Source organism: Echinops telfairi, unplaced genomic scaffold (assembly GCF_000313985.2).
Source record: "Echinops telfairi isolate 266 unplaced genomic scaffold, ASM31398v2 ScPeMD7_15;HRSCAF=58, whole genome shotgun sequence".
NCBI lineage: Eukaryota > Metazoa > Chordata > Mammalia > Afrosoricida > Tenrecidae > Echinops > Echinops telfairi.
In genome coordinates, this window is record NW_022103912.1 from 2,401,254 (window position 1) to 2,425,350 (window position 24,097).

A 24,097-nucleotide genomic window follows, 5' to 3' on the forward strand; every position below is an offset into this window, starting at 1 on the left:
GAAAATATTTGATTTACAAATAAGGAATCCTACTTCGCGGAATTTCATTTATCACAGTAGGGTCTAGAACCGATTAACCGCGATAAACGAGGGTTCACTGTATTTGAAACTCAAAGTATTCCAGAAAAATGTTACACCTTAAGTACTGAAAGATTCTGTGGGCAAAATATTGAATGATGTGGGAAGCATCCAAAGAAGATGGAAAGAATTTACAGTCACTGAACCAAAAAGATCTAGTTGACATTCCACTATTTTAGGAGGTAGCACAGGAACAAGAACCTATGGTGCTGAAGGAAGAATTTCAAGCTGTACTGAAAGCATTATCCAAACACAAGACTCCAACAACGGATGGAACACGTACCGAGATGTTTCAACAAACTCGTGACGCACTGGAAGCACTCACTTGACTATGCAACGAGATTTGGAAGATCGCTCGCTATTTGGCCACCTGATCGGAAGAGACCCAGATTTGTACCTGTCCCCAAGAAAGGTGACCTAACAGTTTGGTTCCTTGATGGTGTGGCAGGGGAGGGCGGGGAAGGTTGGAAAAGCTTATGACAAGGAGGACAAGAAGGACGAACATGTTCTAAAATTGATTGTGGCGATGATTGTTGCAACTCTTCTTAAGGTGATCGGCCTGTTGATCTGTCTGAATTGTCATCTGGATGTCCATAAAAGGTCAAACTGCACTTGTGAGAAAAGGGCCCGGGAAGTTGCACGGAGAAATTTGTTTTTCCATCACCACAAGGCGTCCACTAATTTTTGGAGGCCATTGTATGAGAATTGCATGGAGAAACTTGACCCATGCTTCCTACAGCCCCGATCATGTTCCTTTAGACTTCATGTTGTTAACTAAACTCTAGGGACACCTCGAGGATGCCCAAATGGCTACTTTGTCATTGCACTAAGTAGAATCATAAAGAATTTTGGTGGGGAAGGTTCACGGAGATGGAAACATTGCCTTCAGAAGTGTGTAGCCATAGATGAAGAGTAGGCTGAGAAACGAAAGCTTCACATTTTGATATTTTCATTTATTGAAAGCTTATATGATTTTGTAGCAATCCTTTAGTCAGCCCTGTGTTGTTTCTCGACATATTTGCATCTATTTCTTTCACCCTAGTTTATTTCATTGTGATTGGAAAACACACTCTGTGTGATTTCCATTCTTTTAACAAAACAAAACTTGATGCCTTGTACAATGGAATAGAACTGCCCCACAGTATTCTCAAGGTTGTAAATATTTATAAAAACAAACTGCCCACATGGAAGAAGCACATCAGCCTGTGCGATCACGAGGTGTTGAAGGGATCAGGTCTCAGGCATCATCAGAACAAAAAATCTTATAATGAATGAGGTGGGGAGTTCAGAGTGGAGACCCAAAGCCCATTTGTAGACCACTGGACATCCCCTTACAGAAGGGTTTCGGGGAGGAGATGAGCCAGTTAGGGTGCGATGTAGCAACTATGAGACATACAACTTTCCTCTAGTTCCTAAATGCTTCCTCCCCGCCACCCCCCCACCCCGCCCCCACTATCATTATCCAATTCTATCTTGAAAGTTTGGCTAGACCAGAGGATTTACACTGGTACATATAGGAACTGGAAACACAAGGAATCCAGGAACTGGAAACACAGGAAATCCAGGGTGGATAATCCCTTCAGGACCAGTGGTGTGAGTGGCGATACTGGGAGGTCAGAGGGAGGGTGGGTTGGAAAGGGGAAACCGACTACAAGGATCTACATATAACCTCCTCCCTGGAAGACGGACAAGAGAAAAGTGGGTGAAGGGAGATGTCGGACAGGGCAAGATAAGACAAAATAATAATTTGTAAATTACCAAGGGTTCATGAGGGAGGGGGAGCGGGGAGGGAGGGGGAAAATGAGGAGCTGATGCCGGGGGCTTAGGTGGAGAGGAAATGTTTGGAGAATGATGAGGGCATTGAATGTATAAATGTGCTTTACACAATTGATATATGTATGGATTGTGATAAGAGTTGTATGAGCCCCTAATAAAATGATAAAAAAAAAACCACCCTGCCACATCTTTCTCTCATGGAGCAACTACTGGGTTCCAGCTGCTGACATTTTCATTAGGACCACACACACATTCATGCTCTTTGTTACTCACCGGAGACAGCACAAAAGTACCATAAAATAAGAGTGAAGAAAATAGAAGAGTTATGGGAACGTTTAGTCCAGAGGATGAATGAACCACAGTGAACCTTAGCCTCCATAACCCTGCGACCAGAAGAAGTAGATGGTGCCCCGCTCCCACCGCTAATTACTCTGAAAGGGGTCGCAAAAGAGGGTCTTGATTAGAGCGGGAGAACAAAGAGGAACAAAACCCCAAATCATACAATAGACCAGGCTGACTGGTCTGAGGGAGACTGGTGGAACCCCAAGACTATGGCCCTTAGCCACCGTTCTCTCCTGGAGCTGTACTCACTCCTCAGCTTTCAGCCAAACAACACACAGACTTGGAGGGAAGAATACCATCCAAGAGGTATACAACTGTACAACATCAGAAGGACAGCATTTGCCTATGGACAAAAGTTCTTGAACATAGGAAAGGACAGGAAAGAAGGTTGAATAATGATGGTCAAACACAGGGCGGAAGTGGGAAGAGTGCTGGTACATCGTGGGGACTGCAATCAATGTATGAATTGTTGAATGGAAAACCAATTTACTCTGTAGAGTTTTAAATCACAATAGAAAGTGTTTTTTTTTTTTTAATCACTGTGTCATCAGGCCCTATCAATTTTCTTATCCTTGATTTATGGCCTTCAATCCTTGATTTTCAGGTATAAGGCAACATCAGAACAAAAAAATCTTACCATAGTGAATGATGGGGGGAGTGCGGAGTGGAGACCCAAAGCCCATTAGTAGGCCACTGGAGATCCCCTTGCAGAGGGGTCTTGGGGAGGAGATGAGCCAGTCAGGGTGCGATGTAACAACGATGAAAATACAACTTTCCTCTAGTTCCTAAATGTTTCCTCCCCGCTCCCACTACCATGACTCGAATTCGACCTTGCAAGTCTGGCTAGACCAGAGGATGTACACTGGTACAGATAGGAACTGAAAATCCAGGGAATCCAGGGCGGATGAGCAGGACCAGTGGTGTGAGTGGCGAAACAGGGAGGGTAAAGGGAGAGTGGGTAGGAAAGAGGGAACCGATTACAAGGAACTATATGTGACCTCCTCCCTGGGGGACGGACAACCAAAAAGTGGGTGAAGGGAGACGTCGGACAGGGCAAGATATGACAAAATACCCATTTATAAACTATCAAGGGCTCATGAGGGAGGGGGGAGCGGGGAGGGAGGGGAAAATGAGGACCTAATGCCGGGGGTTTAAGTGGAGAGAAAATGTTTTGAGAATGATGAGGGCAATGAATGTACAAATGCGCTTTACACAATTGATGTGTGTATGGATTGAGATAAGAGTTGTATGAGCCCCTAATAAAATGATTTTTTAAAAATCCTTGATTTATGATATGGTGCCATTGTTACATATTCTCTGGGTCCAGCCACTATTGTTGAGTTGATTCTGACTCACGGTGTCCCTACAGGGCAGTTTGTTTGAAGACTTTAAACCTTCACCACAGCAGAAAGCCTCGTCTTTCTTTGATGAAGTGATGGAGGGGCTGGTGGATACAGGTTAGGAGCATGTAATTCATTTAGAATGTATATTGGGTTTATAAATGTCAGTTAGGTCCTGCTCATTGATGGTAGTGTTAGCTTCTTTCTGAGTTTGTCTGTAGCTCTTCCATCCATTTTGGAGGAAGAGGTCTTAATGTCTCAAGGTACAATTGTAGATTTGTCGGTTGCTGCTTCTATCAGTTTTGCTTCCCACATTTCACAGTTCAGTTGCTTGATACACACACATTTAGGGTTCATGTGTCCCTTTCCCCCAAATCTGGATATTTTATTAAATAAAATTTTCCATGATTTTGTAGAAATACCTTTTTTTTTTAAAGAGAAAAACCTTTTTTAAAAAAAGTATTAGGTCTTAAATGGGATAAGGACATAAGGATACACAGGCATATCATTTAGATGAGGGATACCATCAGCAAAGATCACAGTGGGGTCCAAGGGTTTGCAGAAATACAAAGCTTCAAAAAGGACATAGGAGGTTAAAAAAAATGTCCCCAAACTTGCTTGGTAGAAGATCAATACATCATAGTTACTGGTAGGACTTCCACATCATGACTAGGACATGTCCCCATGCTTGGGGCATGTACATTATGTTAGACAGAAGCTTACAAGTCCAAGGCTGTCAGGGCATGACCTATGACTATATGACCCCCAGTGTAGTGATCTCCAGTAAAGACTCACCTTGATAAGCCCCTAAGGGAGATTGCCCTTCTCTGTTTTATTGATAGTGAATTAATACCTTCAGCTGGAAGGGGCGGATCTATTGACTGGGGTGGGTCAATTGTTTCTAGGGGCTCAATATCCTCCTCTTCTGGATCATCAGCCCATGTTCCCATCCCATGTTTCAGGGTCCCAACTTTTCCTGATCAATGTCCTCACTTTGGTATCAGACACTGCTCTAGATCTGCAATTCAGCTACTATTGTAATTCAGCCCCTCGCATAATGAGACTCTGCACCTGGTTCTCAGCAATGTCAGCTCTATTACTAGAGGGGAGAAAACTCCCCTTTGTAGCACAGATTGAAGCTTTCAAACTGTTAGTCTGCACCTGAGGCATGCTTCTGAGGCTCTGAGAGCATCCCTCTCCTTAATATCACTTTCCATTGGAAGAAGGACCAGCCAACCAGCTTCCCTGTACTTGTCACCCTGACAAACTGGAAAATATCAAAGATACGATCACTTAGAGCCTCTCCTTTAACCAGTACCCCATCTACCGGTGGTGCTACTGTAGGTATTAGCTTTGCTATTTCACACCAGGGATTAGTAAGAGATGCAGACTTATCCATGCTTTGGGACATTGAAGTAGCATTATTAGTGCTCTTAAGACTAATCAGGCTGGAGAGCCAATTTAAGAAGCCCATATTTATGATTTTATTTCTCTAGAAGCACTTCTGATACCAAATGTGTTAGACAGGTTTCTCTAGAGAAACAAAACCACAATGCTAATAATTTTATATATTTTTATACGGATAGAGAGATGTATAACATAAGAAATAAACAGTTAATTAAATTATAAAGCAGTACAAATGGCTCAGTGCTACTCACTCCCATGAGACAGTTGTGAGACACTGGCAGTCTTTCAAGTCTTGAGGGTGGCCGGGTAGTCCTCTGTAGAGTAATTCAGGCTATCTGGGCACAGGCAGCAAACACCAACAGTCAGCCAGATGACAGGGTTCGACTGTCCCCAGCTCAAGAGATGTAAATTCCAATGTTATGGCGAATCAGGTCTTGAACCTTCAAATTCTTGAACCTCAAATTACAGTGACACAGTCCACAGGTTAGGTGTCCCACAGGTAGTGTAGCTTGCAAATTGAGGCAAAGAACAAGCAAGGCAGCTGCACACTGGTCCGATGATCAAAGAGCAAAAGGCAAAAAAGGCAAGGCTCGCCAAGCCATTTATCTCTCCGCCCTTCAATTAATCCCACATGTGTTTATTGGCCAGGCTGGCACAATAAACTAACTACCTCAGGGAGATTGCCCTTCTCCGGGCTGGTCAAAGAGTAGAGGAAATCCACTTTCTGATGGACTCTACTTGAGGGCAGGAATATTCACATTCCTGGTCAGAGGAAGTTCAACAGACAATCCGGGTGGAAACTCTGAAAATGGATTTTGGACTTTCACTGTCATCCATAGCCTTCTGCAAACAAAGTACTCAAAATTTAATACACTTCCCTCCTCTAATCATGGATTTTATTATTAACAATCCTTGGATCACACCGGCTGGTGTGTTCCTTCTGTGTTGACTTGGATGACAACTCACTTAATTGATGGCTTGTTTTAAGATAATCCTTTAGGACCCCAGATGCTATTCTTTCTGATAGTCATGCACTATCTGGCTTCTTCACTACATGATCCCTTCATGAGGGCATGTATTGAGTAGGGCCAAATAATAAGAACTAATTGTTCTTAGATTAGGGCTTACAACTAAGTGCAAGTTCAAAATATATGAATTTATATTTTGAGGCACTTTAGAGGCAACATTATTAGCTTCTTGAGAAATAATATACGTAGATAACTTCCACGAGACATTTGGTAATTCTAATAATAATATCAATCTAGCCATTGCTATAGAATTTATATATAGAATATATATAAAAATATATTTATGTTTTCCTATTGAGAATAGGAAAACATAAATATATAGGAAAGCTTTTAGATCAAAATACATGGAAAGTTCACTTATACAGATTAAAAACTAAAGTTACTAATCACTGCTTAGTAAAACAATGAGGGTTAAACTCCAGGTAAAAATTCCATATGTCGTTTGAGTGGGTTGATATTTGTATCACTAAATTATAGTGTTACTATTAAGTATCACTATCTTAAGTAATTGTCTTTTCCGGGAAGCCTACTTAATCTTATGTTAACATAGTCACTTCTGGTTTGATTAATGTTTGCATGGTATATATATTTTCCCACCATTTTAGCATTAACTTGCTATGCTAGTCTGTTTTGACTACAGAAACAAATCCAGAGGCACTCAAATGTGTATAAGAAAGTGCTTTATATCAAAGAGTAATTGCATATTAAGAAAACATGATTAAATCCATTAGTCCGATATTAGCCCATATGTCAAATACCAGTCTATAAATTCCTCTTCAGACTCATGCAACACATGCAATGACACAATGCAGGAAGATCACAGGTGAGTGGGTGGGAAGTCTTGTAGATCCAGTGGAGTGGAAGCATCTCAGCACTGGCGTGGGTCTCCATGTGGCTCCTGCAGCTTCAGGGCTGTTGCTCCATCAGTGTAGCTCCATGTGACTTGTCAGCAGGAAAATGAAGCAGAGAGAGTGTGCGCCACCTCTAGGAAGGAAGACAGGAGTTCCCAGAATCCTCAGGAGAAGGCCATGCCCACAAAGAGGCCTCTTTGTCTATGACCCCATTGACAGGCTAGACTCCACCTTTCACGCAAGTTGATAGGAGATTAGGTAAGCACGACACTTGTAAATTTCTTGTAGCTAGAATTGAGTTTCATGAATTTTTATTCAATATATCAATCTCTCTTTTAATATACGTATTTTGACCATTTACATTTAATGTAATTATTGATATTAAGAGATCCTATCTACTATGCTATTTTTGGATTTCTGTTTCCTCTATTTTTGTTTTCCTAACCTCTTGTGCTTTACTATTTTGGTTGCCCCCCCACCCCCACAAAAAAACAAACAAACCAGCTTTGTAGATCTATAGCTTTTTCATTCAGTATTTTGGTTTTCATGTAGCTCTTTGAGAGAGCTTCAGAAAGTTTGTAAACAAATGGATTGAAAAGATAATGACAAATTTTCGCAAACTTTTGAAGTCCCTTTGCATAGTTTTAAAAGAATGGTTTCCGTAGATAGTTCATTGTACATGTATGCACGTAACTTATTATAGCCTATGCATGTTTATTTTACCAACTCAAGGGAAGTATAGAAATCTTACCTCTTTATACCCTTCATCATTCCATTTATAAGCTTACGTATTTCTTCTACATACATTTAGAACCACATGTCTGCAAAATTGGGATGTTTTGTCAAATTGGATGTTTTCCATCATTATTTCCTCAAGTTTTTCAGGCACGTTCTTTTTCTCCTCTCATCAGACTGACTGAATGAATGCCAGCTATTTTATTACAGTCCTAAAGATCCCTAAGGAAGGGTCTGTTATTTTCTTGTCTATTTGATCTTTATTGTCCAGATTATGTAATTTCTATGACTTTATCTTCCACATCATTGATTCCTTTACTGTCTACCAACCCCCCCTCCCTTTCTGTGTAGAGCCCATTTCACGAACCTTTCTTATTTTGATCATTATATTTTTTTAGTTATAGACTTTCCATTTCATTATTCTCTGTATCTTCTGCTGCCTTGTTGAGACATTTCTACATTTGTTTCAAGCAAGCTCATCATTGCTCATGGAAGCATCTTTATGATGATGGCTGTAAAATCTTTGTCAGATCATTCTAACATCTGTCATCCCAGTGTTGATATCTAACAATTGAGTATTTTTACGCCTTTGATATCTGCCTGGTTCTTCATATGAAAAGCAATCTGAGCTTTGTGTTTTCAAAAATATGATGAGACTCTGAGTCTTATTTACACTTTCTCCTTTAGTTGGCTCTTCTTATTTTTACAGGGTGGAGATAGCATTTCTTATTCCTGTTAGGTGGAACTAGAAGTTCAGCCTCCCTACTTGGGGAAGTAGGAACCTTGTCACACCTGGAAGGTCCTTATTACAGCTCCTCATGAGGTCTCAGTGGAGGAGCCTCAGTCCCCTGTGGCAAGGATAAAACGTTTTGGCCTTCTCTGGCACCACTCTGAAAGCCTTATTACTGCTGAGCAATGCTAGAGGTCAAGGTTCCCAATTCAACATTGGCTGTCCTGGGTAAAGGGGCCACAGTTTTGTGCTGCAGTATTTAACGGAAGTTGAGCAGTTAATGTCTGAAAGCTGTGTTCCCCTCTTCCCTAGTAATTTGGCCCAAGAAAGCAAGCTTTTGTTTGGGCTCTTTTGGTTTGCATGCCTTGGCATTTGGGGGCTACAATTGATAAACAGAAAACTCAGAGAAGCTTCCACCATGTCATGGCTGCACCCTATAGTCCCTAGCTGGTCTACCTTCGATTCCCTAACCGTCCAGCATCTTTATGTTTGTTTTATATTTAAGTTCCGAGTTTTCGTTGTGGAAGTAAAGGAAAACAAGCAAGTTGCCATCAAGCTGACTCTGACCCATAGTGACTGTATACAAACAAACCCCAAACTTGCTGCATTAGGTTGATGCTGATGCACAGCCACTCTATAGGACAGTGTAGAACTGCCCCTAGGAGTTTCCGAAAATTTAACTATTTTAGGGAGTAGAACACCCCAATTTTCTCCCTTGGAGGGGCTGCTGGTTTTGAACTGTTGACCTTGCAGTTAGCAGCCCAGTTTGAGACCACTATGCCACTAGGGCTTCTAGTGACTATAGGACAGAGTAACATTTCCTTAGTGGATTTCCAAGGCTGTGAGTCTTTGGGGAGCAGAAAGCCTCCTCTTTCATCTGTGGAGCACCTGGTGGGTTCAAACTGCAGATCTTGTGGTTCGTAGCAAACAGGTAACCTACTAATCCATGAATGCTCCCTATGTTGTAGAAGTAGATGGGAGGAATGAAATATGTTCATCCAGTCTTCCTGGAAGTGGGATGCATACTTCCTCCCTTTAGTGACACGCTATTTTTAGAGAAACTGCTTGTTTCGATGTAAGAGCTTTGAAAACTAATGTGATTACGGTGAAAGTGAATGGAAAGGCTGAGGAAGGAGGTGGAAACAAATGAATCGGATGTGACCTTAAAGTTGCCTAGAGCCAGGCATGTCTACAGCAGCTCTCTGTCATGTCCGGCCAGATGACATGATCTGCGTATTTCCTGGGGTCCACACACCCAGACAATTGAGATCAGGAAATGGGAGTTGAAGGACGACTACTGACGGCGTATCTTTTTAGGCGTTAGTGAACAGTAATAATACATGGGAGGCTGACGTAGGAAATAATCAGAAGGTGCTTTATGTGTTCCTTTGGGATCATTGGAATACAGTGCCACCTTAGCTGTTATTCTTTGGCATAGAAGTTTGTGTGCGTGTGTGGGCTTCTTCCCCTGCTTCATTAAGTTTCTATTACAAGCAAACAAACAAACAAACCTACTGTCATCGAGTCAATTCTACTCAGGGACCATATAGAAGAGGGTAGCACTGCCCCTGTGGGCTTCCAAGATTTAACTCTATAGAAGTACAAAACCTCATCCTTCTCCTGTGGAGCAGCTGTGGTTTCAAACTGTTGACCTTGTGGTGAGCGGCCCAGCTTATAATCCATCATGCCACGTGGGCTATTACCACCTGAAAATATACGATTGCAACATTGGCAATAGGATGGGAAGGCGCTTGACCTTTCCGAAGACCGATGCCCTGAAACCGGGAATCTTGGTGTAGGACTTTGGCCATTTTACCCACGATAGCTCTCAATTGCCTTTCCCCCCTCTCTTGTAAAGGTATGATGAGAACGAAGTAATTTAATGTATGTGAAAAGGCTCTGTCGTATTTTGTCGTTGTTAGTTGCTGTTAGGTGCCTTGAGTAGACTCGAACGCCTACAACTCCACACTGGAGTGTGGAACACTGCCCAGTCCTGAGCGCTCATCGTAATCGTGGGTGTGCCGGCGGCCATGGTGGCAACTCATCTCATCGAACCTCTTTCTCTTTTTCATGGAATCTCTATTTTACCAAGCATGATGTCCCACTAACCTGCCAAAGCACATAGAACTAGACGTATTCTGGCTGTACTTTTTCTAAGTTAGGTTTGCTTATCCTTCTGGAATTCCATAGTACTCTCAATATTTCTCACCAACATCGTAATTCAAATGTGTCAATTCTTCTAAGAGTGTCCTTATTCGTAGTCCAGCTTTCGTCTGCGCATTAGGAGACTGATGATGCCGGAGCTTGGCTCAGGCACACCTGAGTCCTTAATGTGATGTCTTCACTCTTCGGCACTCGAAAGAGGTCTTGTGCAGCAGATTTGCCTGAAATGCTATGCTATTTAGTTTCCTGACTGCTGCTTCCAAGAGTTTATTGTAGATCTAAGGAAAATGAATCCTTGACAGTTTTCACCTTTGCCCCCATTGATTGTGATGTTATTAGCCCAATTATGAAGTTTTTGTTTTCTTAATATTGAATTGTAATCCATGATGAAGACTGTAGTCTTCGATCTTCATCAGTGAGCCTGTCCAGTCCTCTTGGCTTCAGCAAGCCAGGTTGTGTCTTTTAGAAACCATGTATTGTTACTGAGCCTTCTAATCCTAACTCTTCAATCTTCTTAATATTATCTAGATCCTCAGATTATTTGTTCAGCATGTAGATCGAATATAGACCATGAAAAGATACAACCTCATGGGCATTTTTTGGAGATTTTAATTTATGCACGATTTCCATCTGTTGTGACGATGGCTTCTTGGTCTGCAGGATAGAGTCCCAAACTTATTTGACCATTTGCCTCCTTTTCAGAAAAAAATTACTCAACGGCCCCTGGCAATGAAAAAATTTTGTCCTAAAGCCCATAATCCAGGATGAAATGTAGGTATTTGCTTTTGTAGCACTCCTAGATTGTTCCAGTGCCTCCCCAAGGGGGGTGGGGGGTGGTATCACCCACTTTAGGAGACACTTGTCTGCAAGTTCTATGTTAGCAGAATGAAATGTTCTGCAATTTCCATTCTTCTCAAGGCTATCAATAGTTTGTTATGATCCATACAGTCGAATGCCTTTCCATAGTCAGGAAAACACAAGCAAACTTCTCTCTTGTATTCTCTGCTTTCTGCCAAGATTCAACTGACATCAGCAATGATATCCCTCATCCCACCTCCTCTTCCGGATCTGGTTTGAATTTCTGGCGACTTCCTGTTGATGTCTTGCTGCAACCCGTCTTTGAATTATATTCATTTAAAGTTTGCTTGCATGGGATACTGATGTTAGTTGATAACTTCTGCATTCTGTTGGGTCACCTTCCTTTCAAATGGGCACAACTAGGGACTTCTTCCAGTCGCTACATTTCTCGGTCTTGACTTGGCAATGCTTTCGGCGCCGCATCAGTTGATTGACATATTTCAGTGAGTATTCTGTCGGTCCCAGGGCTTTCTTGTTCCCTAAAGCCTTGATTGCAGCTTAGACTTCTTCCTTAAATGTCATCGATTCTGAACCGTGTGCTACCTCTTGCAATGGTTGACTATCTACCCATTCTTTTTGGGACAGTGGCTCTGTCTTGCTTCCATCTTCTTTTGATGTTTCCTACAGTGTTCAATATGTTGCCTATAAACTCTTTCTATATTGCAACTCAAGGTTTGAATTTGTTCAGCTTGAGGTATGCTGAGCGTGTTCTTATCTTTTAGTTTTCTAACTCCAAGTGTTTGCACATCTCATTTTAATTCTGTGTTAAGGAGCAAGCTTCAGAGGCTCCTCAACCTGTTCTTGAGATGCATTCTAAATTCAGGTGGGGTATACTCAGGTGGGGTACACTCAGGTGGGGTACACTCAGGTGGGGTACACTCAGGTGGAGTGTACTCAGGTGGGGTACACTCAGGTGGGGTACACTCAGGTGGGGTATACTCAGGTGGGGTATACTCAGGTGGAGTATACCCAGGTGGGGTATACTCAGGTGGGGTATACTCAGGGTCATGGTTTTGTTCCAGTGAGTCTGTTTCAACATGAACTTGCATATGAGGAAGTTACAGTCTGTTCCACAGTCAGGCCCTGGCCTTGCTTTGGATGATAATTCTGAGCTTTTCCGTCATCTCTTTCCATAGATATCATCCATTTGATTCCCAAGTATTCCATCTGGGGAGGTCCACATGTATAGTTGCCGTGTATGTTGTTGAAAAATGTATTTGCCATTAAGAAGTTGTTGATCTTGCAAATATCTACCATGCAATCTCCAGTTTCATTTCTATCACTAAGACCAAATTTCCCCTTTACTGACCCTTGTTCTTTGTTTCCAATATTTGCTGTCCCGTCCCCAGTAGTTATCCTGAGAGCATGCTTGCTCTACTTCAAACTGAAAAAGTGGTAAAATTCTTCAATTTATTCTTCACTTACTTCAGTAACTCATGAGTAAAGTTGATGAACAGCTGTATTAACTTGCCTGCTTGGTAGGCATATAGAGAGCATCCTATCACCTACAGCATTGTACTTCAAGACAGTTCTTGAAATGTGCTTTTTAAGGATGCCATTCTTAATCTTGCCATCCTTGACATAATGAACCATATGACTGTACAATTAAAGATGACTAAATGCTGTTCATTTCAGCTCACTAGCCCAGGGTATCCATCTTATAGGTTTCATTTCATATATATTTTTTTATGATTTCTGATTTTTCTAGATTATTGCTTCATACATTCCACATTCGAATGACTAATGGGTGCTTGCAGTTGTTTTTTCTCCTTTTGCATAGTACCCCGTCAGCAAATGAGTATCTTGAAAGCTTTCATCCATTGATATCATTGAGCTGGACTTTACTTTTTAAAATCAGTTTTTTGGGGGTATCGTACAGCTCTTACCACAATCCATACCTCCCTTCCATTGTGTCAAGCACATTTGTACATATGCTGCCATCGTCATTTCCAAAACATGTTCTTTCTACTTGACCCCTTAGTATCAGCTCATCTTTCCCTCTGCCCCACCCTCCCTCCCTCATGAACCCTTATAATTTAAATTAATATATTTTTTATGTCTTACACCAACCACTGTCCCCCTTCACCCACTTTTCTGTTGTGTGTCCTCCTGGGAGGGGGTTATATGTATATCATTGTGATAGGTTCTCCCTTTATTCCCCCCCCTTTCCCCTCCCCACCTGGTATTGCTACTCTCATTATTGAGTTTATATGTCCTGGATTCCCTGTGTTTCCAGTTCTTATCTGTACCAGTGTACATGCTCTGGTCTAGCCAGATTTGTAAGGTAGAGTTGGGGTCATGATGGTGGGGGGGAGGAAGCATGAAAGAACTAAAGAACAGTTGTATGTTTCAACGGTGCCACACTGCACCCTGATTGGTTTGTCTCTTCCTGATATCTCAACAATTCTGCATCATGTGCTACCTTTTATGAAGTGATTGTCTATCTACCAATTCTGTTTGGTACAGTGGCTCTGTGTATTGCTCCCATCTTCTTTTGGTGCTTCCTACAGTGTTCAATAGGTTGTCCCAAGACTCTTTCAATATTGCTTCGATACCTCATGATCACACAGGCTGGTGTGCTTCTTCCATATGGACTTTGTTGCTTCTCAGCTAGATGTCCGCTTGTTTATCTTCAAGCCTTTAAGACCCCAGATTCCATATCTTTTGATAGCCGGGCACCATCAGCTCTCTTCACCACATTTGCTATGTATCCATTTTGTCTTCAGTGTTTGTTTTGGGAACGTGAGCATCACAGAATGCCAGGTTATTAGAACAAAGTGTTCTTTGTTGAGGGAGTACTTGAGTAGAGGCCCAAGGTCCATCTGCTGCCTTGATACTTAACATATCAATATATGTACATAGATCTATTTCCCTATCGTTATATAAAAATATATTTACGAATATGCATGCCTGTATTTAGACCTCTATACATGCCCTTTGCCTCCAAGTTGTTTCCTCTACTTCCTTTTACTTTCCTCTTGTCCCACTATTATGTTGGTTCTTCATTCAGGTTTCAGTAATTCCTTTCGGTTACATTGCCCTTGATCAAGCCCTACCAGGCATCCTATGCCCTCCTTGCCATCAATTTTAGATCACTCGTTGCTCCCTTGTCCCTGGGTTTGTTAACACCCACTTTCTTTCCCCGCCTCCCTCTCCTATGTCCCCCGGAACTGTCAATCCTATTGTTTTCTCTTCCAGATCGTTTATACTGCCTATCTTATATAGATAGACATTCAGAGACACTAATAAACGCAAAAACAAGACACTAACAAAACAAAATAACAACAACAAAACAACAAAAACCAAAGCCAAAAAGAAAAGCCTATAAATAGTTCCACGTTTGTTTGTTGACCTTTAAGTGTGTTTTCTTGTCGAGTCTGGTGGGGTGCCATATCCTGGCCCCAAAGTCTATTTTTGGTTTTTCCCAGGGATCCCCTTGCTTCTCTGTTGCACACCCTTAGCGTTTCACCCCAGTGTGGTGGGGTCAGATCAGGCACAATTCCTGCTGTGCCTCCAGTGTTGCGCCTCGTAGCGCTATGGGTCAGTGAGGGATGTCTTGTCTCCTGGTGGGGCCAGCCCTATGGTCCTCTCTGTGCATTGGGTGGTCTCAGCAGGAATATGGTCCTCGGGGCTTGGTGGGCCAGGATGTCATCACTGCTTTTTAGGGATGCAGAGTACTCCATTGTATGTATGTACCACAGTTTGTCCATCCATTTGTCCGTTGATGGAATTTTGGGTTGTTTCCAGCTCCTTGCGATTGTGAACTGTGCAGAGATGAACACTGGAGTGCAGACGGAGCTTGACTCTACTTAGAAGCAACAGCTCTTCATCCATAATTTTTTGAGGGCCTTCCAACTGGATAGGCTCATCTTCTGGTACTCCAGTTTACGTTCCTGTGCTGCTGTTCACAAGGTTTTCAGTGGCTCATCTTCCAGGAGCAGACTGCCTATTCCTTTGTCCTCATCCGTTTTCATCTGAACGCTCGACTGAAACCTGTCCATCATGGTGACCCTATTGGAATGTGAAATACTTCACATGCGCCACCACAGAATGACAAATTGACAGATGAGTGAGGATTAAAATAAAAATTCCTATAAAAAGGGCATTAGGAGTTCAATTTATTGAGCTATTTAGTTGTTCATTCATTTATTTATCCAATCCACATATCGGTACATATTTGGCTCGGGCACAAATAGAATAATGGATCCACACTGTGCAAATCTACTCCAGGAAGAGTTGAAAGGTGGGGCTGTTGCCAGTTCCTCCTCTCTGGAATCTGTTGTTCACTGATGTTAGATATCTGTTCTCTTCTGAGGGGCCGAGAGAAGGCTAAGTGTAGGTTTCCAAGAACTTCTCTGAATCAATACTGAGCTTTCAAAGGCTCAGGTGTTGGCTTGGAAAAGTTGGAGTGGGATAAATTAAGTCTCACAGACTGATAGTAAGATGTCTAGAAAGCGAAAAGTTCCCTGGACTCAGGAGCCTTGATACACTGAGGCAAATGTTGCATTAGACAAGCTGGTTTAAACATCCCAGAGTTCCTATTATTTTCTGAATTTCTCCGAGTAAGGACTGTCTACACCTCCCTGCAGATGACGAGGCCCTTGCAGACAAATGCTTTGCTTTCCTCACTTTGAATCCCCTGTGAGTAGCACCGTGATTGCTTATTGGAAGTTCTCCTGTGGTAAAACGGAGTAAGTGGAAATGATGAGCATTCTCGGCTTTGGACTTGCAGGTTGGAAGCCATCCCAGACTGTGTGATGTGCTCCAGGTGCTGTGGGCAGAACGAGACCAGTGCCTGCGGGATCTCGCCAGGGAGCGGACAGAAGGCCTGGCCATGGAGCAGCCAACACCAGGTATGTGCCCACCTTATCCCGACGACCACTCTTGGGCTTGTACCATCTCCAGTGCCATTGGATCAAGGAAATCTTATCTCCTTCACTACAATGAGACTGTTGGTAGCTGAGCCAGTTTCATGTAGCCAGATCACAGTGATGGGGTTACTGAATGATCGTGGAGAACAGTCTACATACGCTAAAACAGCTGAATCATGACACGCATCCTTCTCTCTGGGAATGTAGATGGAGCCAATGTTTTCTTACTGACAGCTTTCTGTATGATTACTTCATCAAGGTAGGGGTTCAGTGAGAATTATTTTGTCTATCATCTTCACTGAAGTTCTTGGGTGGAGCCAACGGGTAAGTGATTGGCAGCTACCTGAATTATTGGAGACCCAAACACACTCAAGGCCACCTTGGAAAAAAAAGACCTGGTGATATATTTTGGGAAAAATCAACCACTGAAAACCCTATGGTATATAGTTCTACTCTGACACATTCGGTTGCAATGGGCTGGAGTTGGCTTGACAGCAAATGGCTTACTGTCACCTTTGATGAGTGAAGTAGGAATGACAGTGTGAGGTTAGGAAACCTTGGGATTTAATGCTGGCTGACACCAACAGGCTGTATGATCGTGCACAAATTACTTAACCCTCTTAGCCTCAGGTCCTCACTATACAGAATGGAGGTAATACTGCCTGCTTCAGGAGTGAAGTGACAAATGAGATCAACTATGGGAAAATGCTCAGAAGTATTATTAATAACCAACTGAGTTAGTTAATTGTGCCAGCCTGGCCGATAATCACATGTGGGGCTGGTTGAAAGGCGGAGGGATAAATGGGTGGTGAAGCCTCGCCTTTCTAGTTCTCGGGTCTCTTGTTTTGTGATGGTTGCATCGGGTGCAGCTGCCTTAGCAGTTCCCTGCTTCAGCTTGCAAGATTGACTTCCTCCAAGGCATCCCCAAGGAGAAGCCGCATGGATCTATCCCGATGCAGCCCTGGGTGCTGGAGCAGCCGTGTGGAGACCCTTGCCAGTGCTGAGATGCTTACACGTTCACGGACTCAGCTTTCCTCCTGCAGTCGGCATCATTGCCTCTGTTTTGTGAGGTGGAGGACTTTGTGGACAGGTGTTGGGTTAATGGGTTAATGTTGGACTTGTGGGCTTGGGCAGCATTGGGTTGGGATGTTTTCGTGATGCACCTTTTCTTTACATAAAACTCTCTCTTATACATGAGTCGCTGTGGATTTGTTTCTCCAAAGTAACTAGACTAATACACCAACCATCTAAATAACAATTTAGTATTTAACTATTCATTATCTTTCTACCCTTTCTTAATATCTAAGGATAAGGAGAAGTGGAGTTTTAAGAAAAGAATGTAAGTTTTTTAATTAGACTGTAATTCTGAATAAGTTACTAAATATATCTTGGCTTCAGCTTCTGCATCTATTTTAGGAGGTTGGGGTGAAACTGAACATTCGTTCAACATGTATAGTCCCTACATACACATGAGAATAAAGGATAGGATGGTGAGAATAGGACTGTGGACCACACTGCTATCACTTGAGGATGTTTTTTACTGCACATGGTAGCGCCTTGACAGGCTGGCTTCACCAAATAGGAGTTTGTCCTCACACCTTACGAAAGTCCAGCACTGGTGCAAAGTCCCAAGATGCCATCAGACTCAAGTGGCCTTCTAGTGTCTTTCTGCTTAATGCTCCTCTTTGGTTCTCATGGTAGTAAGAGGTAGTAAGAGGACTGCCTCCCCAGAGAGTACGGCGCCCAGCCTCTGCCAGGAGGAAGGAGAGGAGGAAGCTTGAGCTCAACCAGGAAGCGATATGTTCCTCAAATCCTGCAGGTGGTTCAGCAGATACCTCCTTGTCTGGAACTTGATGGCCACAGAGCTGTTTTAATCCATCAATTCCCTGTCAATGAGACTTGGATCTACTCCTGAGGAATGGACATTCATTTCTTTGTTGTTGTTTCATTCATTTCTTTGCAATCCCCACCTGCTATCCATGGGGGTGGGGGGCAAAGAAAAATGGGGAAAGGGCTCCTAGACAAAAGGATTTAGGGGGTGGCAGCTGTAAGAGGGCTGGCATCCACAGAAAAGTCAAAGGCCCTGGAGATATGGGCAGAGCGATGTGAGAGGTAATGACAATGAAGAGAGTTTCTTGTCGCAGCCACGCTGATGCTAACTCGTGACAACCTCCCGTCTATGGAGCAGGACTCTTCTGTGGGGGCTTAAGGCTGCCGCCTGTCTTCAGAGGCACTTCGGGATGGCCTTGCACCATCCGTCATTCGGCTAGCAGTCACGCACTTAACCGCGCCCCCTAGGGACTCCTGGTCTGTCACCCCTTTGGTGGCATCAGTGACAAGACTTGGTGATGACTGGGCTTATGAGGGAGAGGGCAGGATACAGGCTGATTCCCAGGTGTCTGTGGTAGAGTTTTGGAGTTGGGACACTGCAGGGGAGTGAGTGGTCAGGGCTGGAAAGAAGCCGGGGTTGCTCAAGGAGAGCGTGGGTGGGGAAAGAGGATTGTGAGCCTAGAAATAAGCCCGGAGGACCCCCCAACTCTTATCTTCCATGTAGGTAGACACCCTCGAGGAGCCAGAGACAGGAGGAACATCAGTAGGTGATGGTGGACAGAGGCCAAGAAGTTGCAATGTTGTAAACGCACTTTAGGCAAGTCATTTATCTACCACGTGAAGGAAGAGGACAGTATGGGTGACTGGGTCCTCGGCCCCCAAATTGCACTGTTGCCCAAGGTTTGATGCTCTTCTTCCCTTAAGTATCTGCAAAAGCTACTTGTGGGAAGGCAAACGGTGGTCTCTGGTACTCCTAGTGGGCATGGTTGAGTCAAACTCTGCTGGTTTCCTGGACCCTCCCGCTGTTACAAAAACAGTGTGTTGAACAGGTGGGGAGTAAGTTCCCCAAACAGCCAAACTTGGAGGCAGCAAAGCCAGCAGCTTCTCTGTGAGTCAATGTCCAAGGCAAATGCCTGAAATTCCAGTGACAGGGTCTTTATTCTGCCCTGAAACATGAGGCTCCGAATGTCAAGTTTCTGGGAAAGATGACAGTGAATGGTAGTTCACACTGAAAATAAGGGATGTCTATTTTAAAATATTAGAATCTGATGTGTTTAAAATGTTCCTTGCTTCCTAATATCTCTCTAGCTCCTGACTTGGCCCTTGTCCATGTTTCCATCCTGAGTGCTGCCACTTGACTCAGCCAAAGGGCTTGTCGGGCTCTCTCATGGCTCCAGGCATTTGCACGTGCTGATCTCTTTGCTAAAGTACCATTCTCTCTCTCCTCTCTGCTAACCGCCCTCACCTTTTAGGCACTTCCTAGACACTTCCGGAAAGGATTTTGTGACTGCCTGTGTTAGTCTGGGGACTTTAGAGGAACAAATCCACCAAAACTCATGTATAAGAGAGGGTTTTATATAAAGGGTAAGTGCACATCAAGAAAACATCCCAACCCAGTGCTGCCCAAGCCCACAAGTCCAACATTAACCCATAGGTCCGACACCAATCTACAAAGTCCTCCTCCATCTCACAAAACAGACACAATGATGCCGACTGCAGGAGGAAAGCCAAATCAGTGAACATGTAAGCATCTCAATGCTGGCAGGGGTCTCCACACGGCTGCTCCAGCACCCAAGGCTGCATTGGGGTAGGTTCATGTGGCCTCTGCTCAGGGATGTCTTGTAGGAAGTGAGCCTTGCCAGCTGAAGCAGGGAACTGGCTAAGGCAGCTACACCCTGGTGCGACCATCACAAAGCAAGAGACCCGAGAACTCGAAAGGCGAGGCTCACTGAGCTATTTATCTCTCCTCCCTTCAATTAACCCCACATGTGTTTATCGGCCAGGCTGGCACAATAAACTACCTTACTGCCCATTGCCCCACTGGCTTAGCCATCTCAGTTCATGGCGGGTCCATAGTTTCTCCCTTCACTCTCTCCCCTGGCCAGCACTATAAACATGTGTTTGCTGGACTGCCCTGCCCCAGTCTGAAGGGTACTTTCCTCATTTCCATGGCTTGCCCAGGGTCTGCACAGACTGAGGGTTCAATATGTTTGTTGACTGACACTCAAGGAGTAAGAGAATGCAGATACTTGGATGAGATCAAGGCTTGAGAAGAAGAAATGAAAAAACAAGAGAAAACTGACTCCAAGGAGAGTCAGAAATGAGGTGGACTATATTTAGTATTTTAATGCTTTTTTTGCTCTCTTATGACATGTATGTATTGGTCTGGTAGCCATGGTTCAGCCTCTGTGAATGAGCGTTACTGATAGTTTTTCCCTACCACTAACCACATTGTTTGTGTAACTAGTGTCCAGTCACTTAAATGTTTAATCTGTAAAAGGCAGGAATTCCAGTATTGCTGTCTGAAAAGTCAACCTAGACACGTATAATTTCCTTTTTCTCAACAGTGTTTTAAATGCCATACCATTGGCTAAATTAATGACACTATCAATAGAATCACCTTATGCCCCAGGGGGGATTATTGATAATGTTCTCTATCATAAAATAATAATGTCTCTAAAGTAAGCCAGAGCCATATATAAACCATGGCTATATGTATGGATTTGGGGTTTGAACTGAATCCTAGCCTCAATCTGAGAATAATTAGTTCTTATGGCATGGCTCTACTCCATCCTCATGAAGAGCGTGGAGTCCTCATGAAGAGATTGCTGAAGACCTGGGTGTCATAGCAAACTGTGGAGAAGACACCAGATGGTGCCTGGCTATCAGAAAAAATAGCATCTACATTCCTAAGACTTGTCTTAAAACAGGCAACCATCTAAGCGAGGAGTCAACTAAGTCCACAAGCAAGCACTCCCCCTGTCAGGTCCAAGAATTGTGAATGAAATCTAACAGCTATGGATGACAGTAGAAGCCCAAAGTCCATTGCCAGGGTCTGCACATAGATTCAGCCTCCCACGAATCCCCTCAGACCGTGGTCCTGGGATATGCTAGCTTTGCTATTGGACAGAGAGCATTGTGAAGTTGATTAGGGCAGATGTAGTTAGGTTAACATTGAACACTTTGTCATTTCATCTCTCTTTTGAAACATTTTAAAGTTGTTTCTGTTTTTAATATTTTCTGCTTTCTTTTTGATGGATATTTTTCTGTGCTGGTTTGTCACCGTTGTTGTTTGTATGTGTGTTTTGCGTGATTTTCTTATCTGAAACCCTGGAGACGGTACCTGGATTACCAATGGCGTGGCAGTGGAGGGTGGGGGAAATGAGGAGCTAACAGTGCGTAAGAGAAGAAAGTGTTCTGCAATGAACCATGATGATGATGGCACAACTCTTCTCGCTCCTTTAACAAGAGCCTGGCTTTTATTTATTTCTAAACAGCTTTATCAGCACATTGCGATTGAGCAATGACATTGCAGGATATGTGAATTATAGGCCAATGAAACTTTAAAAAAAATGAGGTGGCATTTTTGAAGTAACTAAGGCCCACGGGGATGTGGATGGAACTGGTCCCAGCTTGCCCTGCTTGTCACGGGTTAGCTGAGGAAAGTAGTACAGCCCGTGTCCTGTAAAGGGAGACCTTGCAAAGCCTGGCCTGGGGTGAAGGGTGGGAAGCAAGAGCTTTCTCCTTTTGCCCCCTCCCCGCCAAAAAAAAGTCCTGGAAGTGACCTCTCCGATGTAGCTACAGGTTGGTGACTCTTTAGCAGGGGATGTCCTCATGTTTCTGTTGAGCTCTCGCAGTGCAAGGTGCAGATCCACTCAGGCGACAGCAGAAAGTCATTGGAGCCACTCCCAGGCAGGCTCGGGTGAGTTTAGCTGAGTGCCTAGTGGGTCGAGCAGGTAGAGTCCAGTCTCCCAATATCCTGGCTGGGGATTGTGACTTTCAGGCTTCAACCAAGGGGAAGAGGGAATAGATAGTCCCTGAGAAAGGTGCTTCCCATGGGCGAAGGGCCAAGTAGACCATGCCATCCCAAAGCCTGTCAAAGCAAGGGTCTAGGATAGAGTCGTGAGAGCTCTTTGCTGTAAGAAATGCCCTGTTTCTTTGGGGCATTTTAAACAGGTCCGTGTCCACGTTCTAGGATAATTGCTCCGGAACAGTCTGCTCATTGAGCTGGCCTGCGCCCTCCCAGGTGGTGCTAATGTACACCAGGACTGAGAGTGAGCTGTATAGATATACATTTAATCTAGTTTGGCTCTCCCGGAGTGAGACAAGGACTGTGGTGGATCTCATGGAGAGACTGGAGGCTACAGGGTCGCTGTGAGAAGGCACCAACCCTATGGCAGGGAGTTTGGTTTGAGTTTGAGTTGTCACACTCTGACAGCGGAACCCCGGGAGGGCCTTGCTGGTGACCCTACCCTACCTTAAATGGTTCAGGTTACTTGTACCCGTTTTGCATATTGGACTTCTTAGAGGTTTCATTTGAGGAAAGGGTTCTGCTGTCTTAGAAAACTATTGCTAACACCCTGCCCCCCCCATGCCCCCCCTACCCCCCCGCATGTCAGAGGAAGGCCCAGGACCCTGCTGAGGCTGTGCAACAACAAAGCCAAGGGATTTATACCTCGGGAAAACCTCCATAGAAGACTGGAAAGAGAAGCAATGGCAGGAGCCAAGAGTTGTCGGGGTGGCTCAGCCAACGGGTCCTTTCAGAATGAAAGAAAAGGGAGGTGATCGATCCAGTGACTTACCAGCCTCATACAAATCCCGTGTCTCCCTGACATCTGGGGGTGCCTAAGGAGGCCCCAGACAATCCTGCCCTGGACCTTCCACCCAGGCCCTGTTTGCTGGATCAGGGCCCTCCACCTCCTGAAATCTCTTGGCTCTGTCCTTAGCAGATGTCTGTCCTGAGTGTGAGAGTGGCCTTAGGGGCCTAGGTGGAGTCTCCTTTGGGGATTAATGGTTAAGTTGCCTGCGCTTCCACAGGGAGGAGGTTAATATTTGAACACCAGACGAGGCACAGGAAACCCTACTCAGGGACCTGTCCCTGAGCCCGGCACACTTACCATAAATAAAAAATTAACTCCGGCTACTCTGGGTGAGGTGGCCAAGGCCTTCCTGGCATTTTGTGGGAGCGTTTCAGGGTCACCCTAATAGCTGCATGTCTTGCTCCGGGACCGGGCTATTTATTAATCTGTTTACAGAAGTTGATAACCGCAGGGAGCTGGCTGGTGAAAGAGGAGTGTTCCAGAGGTGAGAGTGGTGGCGGAGAAGTGTAGCCTTGGCACGCTAACCCATCTGGCCACGTGTCCTGGCTCCATCACTTGTGAGCTGGGTGATCTTGAGCAAGGCACTTGCCCTCTCTGAGTCTTACTCCCTGACCTTCAACACGAGGGCTTCCTGTCCTTGTCCAGCTGGCTGCCCACTCCCGGCCAGGAGGAGCCTGCTGACGGTGACGTGGTTTTCTCTAACAACCCTCCCCAGTTTCCTATGTAGATTCAGATTCCTGAAGCCAAACCCCTCTCTTGCCGTGGACCGTCCCTGCTGCATCCACAACTTCACCTTCCCCACTCCCGATCTGCGCTCACTGTGCAGCATTTTACACATGTAAAAATTGATCATTCTTTTAAAAAAATCACTTTATTGGAGGCTCATGCAACTCTTATCACAATCCATCCATCCATCCATTGCGTCAAGTACTTCTGTACATTTGTTTCCCTCATCATTCTCAAAACATTGGCTTTCTACTTGAGCCTTTGGTATCAGCTCCTCATTTCTCCCCCTCCCTCCCTGCTCCCCACTTCCCCATGAACCCTTGATAATTTATAAATTATTATTTTGTCATATCTCGCACTGTCCAACGTCCCCCTTCACCCACTTTTCTGTCGTCCGTCCCCCAGAGAGGAGGTTATATGTAGATCCTTGTAATTGGTTCCCCCTTTCCAACTCACCCTCCCTCTACCCTCCCAGTATTGCCACTCACAGCACTGGTCTTAAAGGGATCATCCGCCCTGGATTCCCTGTTTCCAGTTCCTAT

At 44.1% G+C, this 24,097-nt stretch overlaps 1 protein-coding gene across 2 annotated transcripts in view; it reads left to right on the forward strand.

Moving 5' to 3' along the window:
• The window catches only part of SCTR (secretin receptor), a 235,272-nt gene that overhangs the window by 153,690 nt on the left and 57,485 nt on the right, over positions 1–24,097 (forward strand). For both annotated transcript variants that reach the window (XM_045287429.1, XM_045287428.1), the window contains exon 2: positions 16,041–16,161. In XM_045287429.1, coding sequence (XP_045143364.1) covers positions 16,041–16,161 — 121 coding nt within the window. The remainder of the gene's footprint in view (positions 1–16,040; positions 16,162–24,097) is intronic.